Source organism: Festucalex cinctus, chromosome 17, assembly GCF_051991245.1.
Source record: "Festucalex cinctus isolate MCC-2025b chromosome 17, RoL_Fcin_1.0, whole genome shotgun sequence".
Taxonomy (NCBI): domain Eukaryota; kingdom Metazoa; phylum Chordata; class Actinopteri; order Syngnathiformes; family Syngnathidae; genus Festucalex; species Festucalex cinctus.
Window position 1 is genome coordinate 10,952,092 of NC_135427.1, and position 13,360 is coordinate 10,965,451.

The 13,360-nt window shown below is 37.9% G+C and overlaps 1 protein-coding gene across 1 annotated transcript; it reads left to right on the forward strand.

Annotated features, from left to right (window-relative positions):
* The first annotated feature begins 7,089 nt into the window (after window positions 1–7,089).
* On the forward strand, window positions 7,090–12,606 carry LOC144004801 (G-protein coupled receptor 26-like). Its single transcript, XM_077502341.1, has 3 exons — window positions 7,090–7,847; window positions 9,462–9,575; window positions 9,688–12,606. The coding sequence occupies exons 1-3, from the start codon at window positions 7,174–7,176 to the stop codon at window positions 9,917–9,919; spliced, it is 1,020 nt and encodes a 339-aa protein (XP_077358467.1). The 5' UTR covers window positions 7,090–7,173; the 3' UTR covers window positions 9,920–12,606.
* The last annotated feature ends 754 nt before the right edge of the window (window positions 12,607–13,360 follow it).

Consider the following 13,360-nt stretch of genomic DNA (forward strand, 5'->3'; position numbering starts at 1 on the left):
ATAGCTCTTAATATGAAAAGAAAAATGCACTGAGCTGTCACTGCCTTACAAATGCAATTATGCCATCTAGTGAAAGAAAAAATGACCAACACAAACCAATATCACACTCGTTTTTTTTAAATATATTTTTTTAAATTTTACATTCAATTTGATAAATTATTATTAAATTACTGTTAATGACTAAAAGATGCAGCCATATTTTTATAGGTTTAACATTTTTTCCACTGATGTTAACAAGAGTATGAAAAGTTCTTGTACATTTAGAACAGATATAAAATTTGTGATTCATCCTGATTTTTAACTTTTTAAGTTAACTATTCAAGTCTTGCGATAAATTATGAATAGAAATTTGGCTCACCTGACACCTCTAAAATTATTTAAGTTGCATAACTGTGACTAGCACTGTGACTAGTTACACCACTTTCACATATTCATACATATCTCTGAAATTGTATTCTATTCATTTATTTTGTTGTCTGTAGGCTAACTGGTGAGTGCAAATTGGGTGCCTCATCCTGGCACTTCAGCTCACAGATCCCTCTGGTGGACTGCAACAGCATAATGAGGCTTTCACCAGTGGCATCATGGGTAAAGGCAGATTGCGTGACAAAGAACCTTTTATTCTTTATATGTTCTGTAAAGGCTTTGTTGCAGCTGCAGAATTTGTAAAAACAAAAAAAAAAGTTTTCTTAGAAACAAACTTCGCCAGCAATTCACTCACATAAATATAATTTATTTTCAAAAGTAAATTCTGTTCCATATCTTTACCGTTATTGATCCAATTACATGAAAATTACTTTATGTATTATATTTATTCATACATTGTATTATTTTATGTGATGCACCGTGGCCACTCCAGTGGACAGTTGTTCACATAGCCCTTACCTGCAAATATTACTGAAATTCCAATACTGACTTTCATGGAGACTTGCCGTCTTTTTAGAAAGCTGCAAAAGTGAATAAATAATTCATACTGAAAATTCCCAAAACTGGGGGAGAGAATTATGCCCGTGTGGACAAGCTGTGCCGGGACCTCTGGCTATGTCCGCAAATGTGACTGTCGTGTGCGCCTTTGTGCTTATATAAAACACAAATCACAAGGTGTTGTTTTGATGCTTTGCTAACTTTGATACAGCCTCAGATAGACAGAGCACACAGTTGATTTGAGACGCAAACTGTTAAATGCTGAATTGGTTCGATGACTGGACACCATGCCGGACCTGCACCTTTAATTAAAAGAAGTAAGAATTGTTCTTTTTGAAGACGTTTTCGTCACTATCGAGGAAAGCTTCACACTTGCGAGCGCTGTTTACAATCAACCCTTGCCATGTAAAAATGTGTCAAATTGTGCTAATGTTCTTCAAATTTGTTCATCATGAAAGTTAATTCTTACATTAGGTTTCTTTTCGACTGGCTGTCGATGATGATATAACCAAAAAAATTGAAAACACACAAAACATCTTGTCATTTGCCATAATTCATCATTTGTAATAGTCATATTAAGCATTGTTGAATGAATGTAGCTTATATCCATCTCTTTTAGAAATCAACACATAGTTCTACAATTGTGTCGAATTAGACATTTTGCTGTCTATGCCAATTGCTACCATATTGAAAAGATATTAGAAACAAATTATAACTTGGCTTGTCAAATGTAGGAAATCCATCTCAGAAATATCTCTTATTTTCTTTTAAAAAATAAATAAATACAATTAAAATGTTTTGATTACAAATTAAAGCAAAAAAAAAAAAGTATTAGTGATCAACATTCATTACATTTTTTTTTGTTTCTCGGTAACAAAATACAAATATTTAAATGCCATTCCAGTAACGTCATATACACGTACACTAGTATAAATATATTGCCACCTACAGATAAAAGATGCTTACTACATTTGAGAGTAATTTAAGTTTCTGCCACAAGAGGGCGCCACAGATTAAATTGTGCAGTGTCATAAAGTCTAGTTATGCTCATGCTGTAATGCCGTGGTGCCTCGCTAGAGGGCAGCCGTGATTGAATCACTCAAGTTGGCGTATGACAAGTACAGTACAGTGTTCCTCTCAAATATGGCACTCCTTAAATGTAGAAAATCCTACTAAGTGTTAAATGTAAGGATTTGTACGATTCCTGAATTTAAAAAAAAAGGTTACATAAACATAAATAATAAAAATTGTAAAATCAACCTTTTGAAATATGTGCAGTATAAATCGATGAAATGATCACATCCGAGTAAGTTGGAAAGTACTACTAAATTTTGCCTCCTAACATTCACAGTGGGTTAAAGGAGAAGTGCAGCCCAACGTTGATCGAATGCATTTTTAGTAGGCTAACTAATTATTATGACATGTTCAGTTTGCCAAAGTGCTTAAGGATGTACTTTAATTTCACACGACATATCTTTTATAATATAATTCATTTGAAGAGGGGAAAATAAACAAAGTAACCCCATAATATGTTACTAATATGACTTATTTGTGTGTTCCAATAAATACTAATGTTAAATTTGTAGCTCAAAACAAAACTGTCCTATAACTGCTGTAAATGAGCGTGTGATCATGTTTTCTGCTATTTGAGGCTAACAAGGGTGCCCAAATAGAATATGAAGAGAATCTTATTGCCTGGCAACCCTTTTTTATGGATTAACCACTAAGCTGCTACATGCTCATTAGCAGATTAAAATAAAAAAAATAAAGAAATATTCAAATACAGCTGACATGAATAGTTATTAGCTCCCCTCACTGGCCACAGCATTAGGTAAAGTTGCAGCATCCAATCAGAGCCAATACAACATTTTTATTTAGTTATTTATTTTTGAGTTGAAAGTAAAAAATTTTAGTTAAAAAGATTGCTTAGCAGTGACAGAAAACTTCACAAACAGCAGTTTGTCAGATGAAATTACATGTGTAACAAAACCGCGCTAGCTATGCGCTAACACACAATGCAAAACAGTGTACACAGGCTAACAAAACTAGCATGAATGGATGTAGCGATTTTCAACGCCGTCGACAGACAGTAAGATTTTCCATATTTTCCCAAAAATAGTACCACATTTAAAAAAAAAAAAAAAAAAAAAAACGTTTGTAAGATATCTTAACAAAATCGTGATAGACTGTTGCCTCTGTTTGTTATTACGGATGGCTCATTGCTGTGACAACGTTTTCACTCCTTTCAGTCCATTAAAAAAAAAAAAGTGTCAGACATTTTATACACCTTTCAAAAAGTGTCTTTGTAAACGTCTTCTAGGATGAAGTTCTTGGAGAGGAACACTGAGATATGAACGTGCGAAAAAACAAAAAACAAAAAAACGCGCGTACAAAAGGTGAGCGCGGCCGGCGGCTCACGTTCGGATAGTAGGCGCGGGCAGGCCTGTCAGTCGGCGGCAAATCAAGTGTGGGATGGGAAGCGGCAGCGCGTTCAAACGGACGCTGTCGCAGCAAAAAAATGGGGAAGAGCTGCGGGCCCTCTCGCGCGCTGTCGAGTCTTGCGCTCGTTCGCTCGTCTGACAGTACGAATCAGCCTCAAACATCGGACCTGTACCAATCAAACGCATTATACATCATCGTTAGCGAGATTTTTTTTCTTTTTTAGGTGATAACCAATTTGTGTGTGTGTTTTTTTTTTTTTTAACCTATCGTCACGGAAAAACTCACCAATGTTTGTTGTGCTCTTTCTGAAATGCCACAAGATGCCGCTAAAGTCGTTCTAAAGTGGAAATTAGTCCTGTAATGTTGGAATTATGCATCACTACTTTACATACACTAGGGGAGGAGCTAATTGTGCATTTCTCTGGTATATTTATTTATTTTTACAAAAACTAAAACACAACACAAGCAACGTTTTTTGTCTTAAAAAAGCACAAAAAAAAAAAAAAACAGACTTCACCAAAGACTAAAATTTAATTTTAGCTAGCGAGCTGGCGTAACATTCTTGGTCACTTGAAATTTTTGCTAAGTATAATAGATGGGATGGAATAATTTAAGACAGAGATTCCCAACCACATAATGTGTGTCATGAGAGATCATCAGGTGTGAGGCGAGAAAGGATCAATTTTCACATGTTTAGTAAGGAAATTAGCTTTTGATTTTTAAGCGTAATATTAAACGATAAGTTTGAAATGATAATAAAATGTTTTGGGAACATGATTTGTGGCATATGTAAGGATTAAATGCTTGTATAGGCAGTTGTAAACATTTTGGTGGTGTCAATAACTCAATTGTTTTCTCTTTATGACTAATTCTTCGAGTTTACTAAAAACATTTTAAGTAGAAAATGAGATTTTTTTTTGTCCAAAGGCATAAAACAACCAACCAACCAAACAAACAAAAACAACAACTCAGACAACAATTACATAAAAAACACAAATTAAGTTTTTGCTAAGTAGCATGCTAACTAGCATGCGTGACATTTCGTTTGTTTCGTTCATTTTAGCCACAAAGGCAAACATTTTGGTGGATGACTTGGTGACTGTAGCAATGCTAACATGTAGCCTCTTAGCATCATGACGTATTTAGACGAGACTGCCTGGACTCGTTCGTGGTGGTGGTTTTGCCTCGTTAGCAACATGTAGCTGTCCTATAAGTATGCTAAAGTTGTTTTACTACTGTGAATAAATGTTGTACGGTGGTGGAAAAAATGTTACTAGCAAAACACAGCTGTAATACGCCCCAGTTTTTCTGTAGTCCGCTAAATTGTCCAACATTTAATAGAACACAACTGAAATTTTAGCTAGCTAGCAGGTGCAACATTTCACTGTCACTTGTTGCTTGGCAGAATAGACCTTTTTGACATTTTTGGTTGTTTTTTTTCTAACTTTCCACCACAAGGACTTACATTTTGGTGGATTACTTGGTAAATTTAGCAATGCTAACACACCTAGCATTATGACATAAAGGATAAAGTGCAAACAGGAAGTCTCCCTTAGGCAAGTCAATAGGGGTGACTTTTTCATAGACTGTGTGTTTAAGTGTGGTGCTTTTGCCTCACTTGTCCTACTACTGTGTAAAAATGTTACTAGTAAGACACAGTTGTCATACTAGCGCACCCAAGTGGTTCTTTAGTCTGGCGAATGGCTAATGAGGGGAAGGAGCATCCTATAGTACATGGACCTATTCAACTAAAAAGCTACAACCACTCATGCATGTACAGTATACTGCAACAACATGCTCACCCCACCCACCCCGATTGCCTCTTATCCTCCCTGTCACGTGCCGGTGCCCATGCTTTTGAACAGGGAAAGTCCACAGTGTACCGGTGGCGCTGACGCGAGGCGGGGGCGGTGTTGCAAATGTGCGGGGGCGTCATCCGTCAGCTCCCCGGAGGGAAACGCAAGATGTCTTAACAACCCAACGGAGCAGACGCGATTAGCATATTGGGAGTCCCGGGAGACGAAACATGGGATGCCGGCGTCCACGTGGGTTTAAATGAAAATAGCAAGGGATGCTGTATGGATGAGAAGTGAGACAACTGTCACGCAAATGACAGCGTATCCTCATGGAAGACAAATCAGAACAGAAAGAGACCTCAAGCTGTTTAGTGACACTCCCATTTGAAGTGTTCTATCAATTTAAACAACGAAAATTACATGTTGTGTATATGTTATGTAAACAACCACATATCCTTATCTTTAGGTGAATGCTAACCATGTAAAATGCTAACAAATAGTATCAGTGTTTTTATGCTTGAGGATATTTGGACATGTAGACAGATAATACAACACACAAGCATATATTTATCCTCTGGGTAAAATAATTTTACTGCAACTTAATGAGCAATTGTCTTCATGTTTTTTTTTTTTGTAATATTACTGTATGTTTTCATGAAGTACAATATTATTGAATTCTATTTTCCTTACATCATATTCCGAAAAGTTTTTTCGGGAGCTCGAACTGATTAAAAGCATTTTCATTCATTTCAATGAGGAAAGATGATTTGAGACATGAATGTTTTGGGACCTCCGACCACTAGGGGCTCCCAAGAGAAATTAGTAGACTAGAGCCTGTAAGAGTATTTTATTTTCTTGTTTTTTAATAGAATTTAGGGGATACTTCACTTATTTAGCCCATTATAGCAATAAAAAGCTAATATTTTATCTACAATTATTTTTGATACTTTCATTATTTTTCACGTACAATTAGTACCTTGTGTTTTCACCTGTTTTCTAGGTTTGGTCATGTGACATTCACAAGCTGAGCTGTGATTGGTTACCTGAGCCCTTGTGATGTCATTTTCAGTCGACAGCAAGTTGCAAAACGTGTTTTTAAAGGTACCAATTGTACATGGAAAAATAATGAAAATATCAAATTTATTACAGGCAAAATATTAATGTTTGATTAATGTTTGTTCTTAAACCGCAACTTTAGCATATTTTTATGTAGTTTTACCTTTTACGATTAGGCGTACATGTTCAAATTATGATTTTGTCACGTTTCTTCATCCCTCCCTTTGTTCAATTACATTACTTGTCATTTTATTGTTTATTGGATTTGATTATTTTGTTTTTATTTTTTAGTTCGGCTAGTTCATAAATGTTCGTTTGTTCTTGCACTTTATGTTGCAGTATATTGGATATATATATATAGCAGTTTTGGAATGTTCTTTGAAGTAATTCTGATTCAACATCAAATAAACAATAAATGAGCTATAATCAATATTATTATTAGCAAAAATGGAGAAGCCGAATTCAAATTATTAGAAAAATAACTCTCACTCTATAGTGGATTAAAAAAAAAAAAAAAAAAAAAAAAAAATAGACCTAAAACTGCCACTGGGTCTGATTGGGTGTTCCTAATGGAGTGTCCTTCTTGCAGGCATGCATGCACCCTCCTGTACCAAAGTGTGCGTCTGCGTCTGAGGGTCTTCGCTGGAGTAAGCCCACACAGTGCGCGGTGTGAGTGGAGGGCTGATGCCTCCACAAGCGCATCACAGGACGACACAAGCCCTCGGCGAGACGCGGCGTTTGGTCGACTCGTCACCAAATTAAAAAAGAAAAAAAAGCAGGGAAGCCTTTTCTTGCTCATCTTTGAAGCAATGTAGTGGAAAGGAGAACAGGGGGGGTTCTCCACCCGGAGGAGGGGAAGGAAAGTGGGGGGTTCACGGAGTCGACCGCGGCCGCACGAGGAGCACCGCCGCACGGACATGAGCGCCCGGAAAGTGTGTCTCTCGGCGATTTGAGGATGGACCTCGCGGAGGCGTTGGTGTTCGCCTTGGTGCTGGTCATCATCGTGGTGTCGCTGCTGTCCAACGCGCTGGTGCTGATCTGCTTCCTGTACAGCCCCGAGATCCGCAAGCAGGTTCCGGGGCTCTTCAACCTCAACCTGACCTTCGGCAACCTGTTGCTCACCGTGGCCAACATGCCGCTGACGCTGGCGGCGCTGGCGAGCCGCGCGCAGCCCGGCGGCGACGCCTTGTGCCAGGCGGCCGGCTTCCTGGAGACCTTCCTGTCGGCCAACTCCATGCTGAGCATGGCGGCGCTCAGCATCGACCGCTGGGTCGCGGTGGTCTTCCCGCTGCGCTACCACTCCAAGATGCGCCACCGGGACGCCGCCCTGGTGCTGGGCTACACGTGGGCGCACTCCATCAGCTTCTCCATGGCCGCCACTTGCCTCTCGTGGCTGGGCTACCACCGCCTGTACGCCGCGTGCACGCTGGGCGCGCCGGGGGAGCGGGCGGGCGGCCGCACGCAGTTCGTCGTCTTCACGGTCCTCTTCCACTCGCTCACCTTCCTGCTGTCGTTCGTCGTGCTGTGCGTCACTTACCTCAAAGTGCTCAAAGTGGCCCGCTTCCACTGCAGGAGGATCGACGTCATCACCATGCAAACTCTGGTGCTCCTGGTGGACATCCACCCCAGGTAGGCGGTGGGGGGGAAGTACTTAAATCTTGGTCATCCACTAACGGAGTTTTCATGAATGTTCAATCAACCAAGGAAGTTCCCATCAATGATGCTCCCATTCTTTTTGTTACCTCTACCAAATAAGTTCAATTACACAAATAACTTTTTTTTTATCAAAGAGTTTCTATCATGCAAATAATCGTGTTACTACTTTTTGTTATTACTTTTTGCCTCCATCAAGAAAATTTCATAATGCTCAATCTTTTTGTTACCTCCACCAAGGAAATTCTATGTTCCGATCTATGATGCTGCCAGTCTTTTTGCTACATCTGCTAAGTACACATAAATTTGTACCTCTATCAAGGCGTTTCTATCATGCAAATAGTGCCACCCTTTTTTTTTTTACCTCCGCTAAGGAATCATTACTTTTTACGTCCAAGGAGTTTTCATAATGCAAATAAGGCTCAAAGCCTTATTTGTTACCTCCACCAAGGAAATTCTATGTCCCATCAATGATGCTGTCGGTCTTTCAGTTACCTCTGCTAAGGAAGTTCTACCATATAAATAACTTTTTTTTTTTTTTTTTACCTCTAGGCGGTTCTATTATGCAAATAATGGCAGCACTCATTTTTTTCCATCCACCAAGGAGGTTCCGTGAAACAAATTATTACTTTTTACCTCCACCAAGGAGCTTTCATCATGCAAATAATGCTCAAAGCCATTTGGTTTTTACCTCCACAAAGAAATTCTATATCCCAAGTACAAACAACTTTGTACCTCCATCAAGGAGTTTCTATATCATGCAAATAGTAGTGCCACTCCTTTTTGTTACCTCTGCAAAGGAATCATTACAATACTTTTTTAACTCCAAGGAGTTTTCATCATGCAAATAATGCTCAAAGCCGCCTTTGTTGCCTCCACCAAGGAAATTTTATGTCCCATTAATGATGCTGCCATCTTTTTGTTACCTCTGCCAAGGAAGTTCTATTACTTTTTACCTCCAGGCCTGTTCTATTATGCAAATAATGGCAGCACTTACATCTACCAAGGAGGTTCCATTACACAAATCAATAATTTACCTCCATCGAGGAGCTTTCTTCATGCAAATAATGCTCCAAGCATTTTTTTGTTACCTCCACCAAGGAAATTGCGAGTCCCATTAATCATGCTGTCCGTTTTTTTTTCCTCCATATATCTCTACCAATAATGTTGTACAGTGTGATTAATGCTGGTACTACTTTTTTCTTACCTCTGCCAAGGAAGTTCTGTTATACAAATAGCCTAATTACTTTTTTACCTCCGCTAAGAAGCTTCTATTATGCAAATAATGGTAGCACTCTTTTTGTTACCTCCATCAAGGAGCTTTTATTATCGAAATATCGAAATCATTAATTTTTAGGTCCATCTAGGAGCAGCCATCATGTTACCTCCACCAAGGAAGTTGCAACATCTGTTTTGTTACCTCCGCCAAGAAGCTTTCATTCTACCTCATGAAAATAATGTGGACTATCCTTGTTTGTTTTTTTTTTTTTTTTTTTTTTTGTTTTTTAAAACCTCCACCAAGGAAGCTCTATAGTCCTTTTGCAACCTCTACCAACATGCTAACTTTGAAATGTTTTTCTTTCTTTGCAGCGTTCGACAGCGCTGCCTGGAGGAGCAGAGGCGTCGGCGGCAGCGCGCCACCAGGAAGATCAGCACCTTCATCGGCACCTTCATGGTCTGCTTCGCTCCCTATGTCATCACAAGGTGAGCGCCAACACATTTGGGAGAAACCCTGCATTGAGCAGCACCACCACACTTGGAAAGAAGTTTCCAAATGTGACAGCCTCGACCTCAATCTTGCATCCCCCCCCTGCAGGATCGTGGAGTTGTTCCCCGCGGTGCCCATCAACCCCCACTGGGGCGCGGTGTCCAAGTGCTTGGCGTACAGCAAGGCGGCGTGCGACCCCTTCGTGTACTCGCTGCTGCGCCACCAGTACCGCAAGACCTGCGGCGACATCGTGGACCGGCTGCTCAAACGCAGCCGGTCCTTGAACGAGCCGGGAACGAGCCCGGAGGGCCGAAGCGGCAACCTGCCCAGGGCGGAGTGAGGCGGCGTTGCCGTGACGACCGCGAGGGGAGGGGATCGGGTTCCGTGGATTAAGTACACAAAGCGCCTCATGGAGTCAAGGGTAGCTACACTGGATCTTCCAGCACATCACGAGAGGGAGCTATTTAATGACGAGTGGTATGTAGCACTGAATACTCTTGATCAAGTCCTCGAGTGCTTCTTAATCCAAATGATTTCAGGTACAAGGACTTTTATTCTTCTACGAGTGGATGGAAAATCATAATTCTGTTTATTTCATGCTTCCACTGATTGTGCTTTGTGATGATGGGTTGATTGAACCCATTCTAGGCCCTCAGGTAGTTATTTATTTATTTATTTATTTTTTCCCCTCCCCCAACACAAGGGGGACAACTTGATGCCCAACCCCCCCATTGACTGCAAGACCACAGACGTAACTTTTTCTTTTGCTTTTTAGTAGTTTTGCCAAAAAACGGCACCCATCACATTAAGGGCACAATTCTCACTGCTTACACTTTGAGGAGGAATTGATGACAGTTTATTTATTTTTTTTTTTTTATTATTTTTTTTTTTTTAATTGGAAATAAATTGACAACAGTTTGAAAGGGGCTGCTCCTCAAGCACCACTAGGGGTCGTATGCGTGCACCACGGTTATTTGAATGAAAACTAAACTAAAGAAAAATCTAAAACTAAAATGCAAAAAAAAAAAAAAAAAAATTGTTAACAAATAAAATAAAAACGAAAATGCTTTTTAAAAACAAATAAACTACATTTTATTTTTACATAAATAACTAAAACTAACTAACTATATGAAGTGTAATTTCTGCAGAAATTGTGTGGGAATGCTGGAAGCTGAATGCTTATGAAGGAAATTGAATTATAGCAAAATGTCTTTCGTTTTAGTCTTTGGTAATTAATGCAGGAGCCTTTGGATGATTTTAAATGTGATTTTTAGTATGTTTATTTCGTTATTAACAGGAATAAGGACGTTTGAAAGTGTGCCACACAGAAGTGACGTCATCTAGCAGCAGCCAATAGCAAAGCACCTTCAGATAACGTCATTCCGAGGCAACAATTTGCCCGAGCTTGACTTTTGGCTCCAATGACTCGGCTCGCCTGCTTTTATCATTTAATTCAGCCAAAATTCAACATTAGGTAAGAAATACGATACTTTTCTAATTTTACGATGATGTTTTTTTAATATTGTGCACAAGAAATACACTTTTAAAAAAATAAAAATAAAAGCTAAAACTAATACCGAAGCTAACTAAAATTAAACTAAAACTAAGCATTTTTTAAAAATAATTAAAACTAATTAAAAAAAATAACCGAAACACACCGAAAATGAATTAAAACAAACTAAATTTAAAATACAAAACTTAAAACGAGATCAAAACAAACTAAAATGAAAATTCCAAAACTATAATAACCCCGGTGTGCACGTCTGCTCCGAAGGATCACATAAGTAGCTGTTGTCTAAAAATAGCTCACCAATGATGGGATGTCGTAATTTTCTAGGAATGTAGAAGTGAAGATTTCTAGAAATACAATGTTGCATATTGCTATTTATCTTTTTCTTGCCATCTTAAGTTATCATTGATAAATGATGATCAGAGTGTTCACACATATGAATTTCAAAGGTAATTTAAATGCTTTACTAAAATGGCTGCAAGTACAGAACTTGCGGTTTCATCTAATGGCTGTTATAATTTCCCACCTGATTTAATGGCGCCTGTGCACAGGCTCAATGTTTATCACCATTATTAGCAGTCAATAATGGTCCTTACAAAAGCAAGTTTGTGCGTGATTAGCCGCTAATCCGATGACAAATGTGCAGTATTTTAAAGCAGTTCGACCGCCGTGAAATGCGGTCTCATTGCTTTGAGAAGTCCAGTGAGCCAAATGACGTAGCTGCAATTCATTTCAGTGAAGCGAGTATAACAAACAAAAATGTCGTCACGTTACATTATGAAAGAAGTTGTAACGTCACGAGCGTTACGTATTACAAAAAGTGTCCACTAAAAAATTGCTGGGTTGTTCATTTAACCAAAAGATGAAGTATGATTCAGATTTTTTTTTCTTTATTGGCGTAATATTACTTTGCCTTATTACTTCTTGGAACAAAAATTTGCGATCATACAGTCGGATTCTTTTCCTCAAACTTTATGTAAATATGAATCGATGCATTAATAAGTTGTGGTATCAAGAACAACTACTAGTTTATGTGGAGTACGGTACTGTATGACACACTAAGACAACGAATGCCTTAAATGCTGTAACATGGCGAAATAGACTATTTTCCATTCAAATATACGACTAGTGTATTTGTTGCCTTATTACATTTGTGTATATGATTTAGAATCTATTTGTGTGGCTGATGCTTTACATGGACAATTTCATTATTAACCTCATAACTGGTGGTTGTTTCTAAATGGTCATTTTGGGTCTATTTTCATAGAAAGTTCATTGTGGTGTCATGAAATGTTCTGATTTGAAATGCAAATAAGCTCAGTTTTTAGGACCTATTTTTATTTTTCTGTTTTAAAACGTCCACAGCGAAATGCTGCTCATGATGATGATGATGATGATAATGATGTGATATTAATGATAATAGTCACGACGATTATCACAATTGTAATGCAGCTGGAGAACATGATGGCGGTTTCATATTTTGTGACCTCTATGATTAAAGTGTAAACACAATCGCCGCTGATGCTGTTGTCGTTAATTAGAAGCAAATTTGCTAAAAAGAGTTAGCAGTACTCATTGTAAAATAATAATAATAGTAATAATAATAATAGTAATAATAATAATAGTAAATACATTAATACTAAATAGTCAATATTTTTAATAAAACATAATTTCGCAGATAGTTACGGAAGCGTATTGCATTCACTTGAAAAAAAACATTCTGATAAATTTTTTTGTAGCGCTTTGTTGTTGTTGTTTTTTGTTGTTGTTTTTTTTTACATTTTTTTCTGTTTTACTGAATATTTTTTTCTGTCTAAAATAAATATTGAAAAAAAAACATAGGAAAAAATATTCAGAAAAACTGGAGAAAAAAAATATTAAAAAAACGGAAAAAAAAATTATTATTGGAGTAACAAGATGGCCGCCCTGTGACTTTTCAATGGCTTGCACCGGTGTGTTTGGAGCAAATTATGAACTGTTCCAATAAACCTACTAGAACAAGAAATCTTTATTTGGGTTATTTATTCCTGAACACGGCCGCATCCCATTTACAAAAGGGTGTGCATACTTTTGCAAACATTTTCTCAGCTTTTTTTTTTTTTTTTTTGTACAGATTGCAATTCACATCAGTGGTGGAAAACGGAAATTATTTACCTTTTTTTTTTTTTTTTATTATTATTCTTTTTCCCAGGGGTGTGTAGACTTTTTTTTTTTTCTTTTTTTTTTTTTTTTATAAATAACCAGAATTTTGTATAATGTCAACATAGTGCA

What these genes read in the sequence shown, in the direction of transcription:
- LOC144004801 (XM_077502341.1), top strand. Translation starts at nt 7,174, where the DNA reads ATGGACCTCGCGGAGGCGTTGGTGTTCGCCTTGGTGCTGGTCATCATC. An exon ending in CTGGTGGACATCCACCCCAG is followed by an intron (nt 7,848 to 9,461) that starts GTAGGCGGTGGG and finishes CTTTCTTTGCAG; the next exon opens with CGTTCGACAGCGCTGCCTGG. An exon ending in GCTCCCTATGTCATCACAAG is followed by an intron (nt 9,576 to 9,687) that starts GTGAGCGCCAAC and finishes CCCCCCCTGCAG; the next exon opens with GATCGTGGAGTTGTTCCCCG.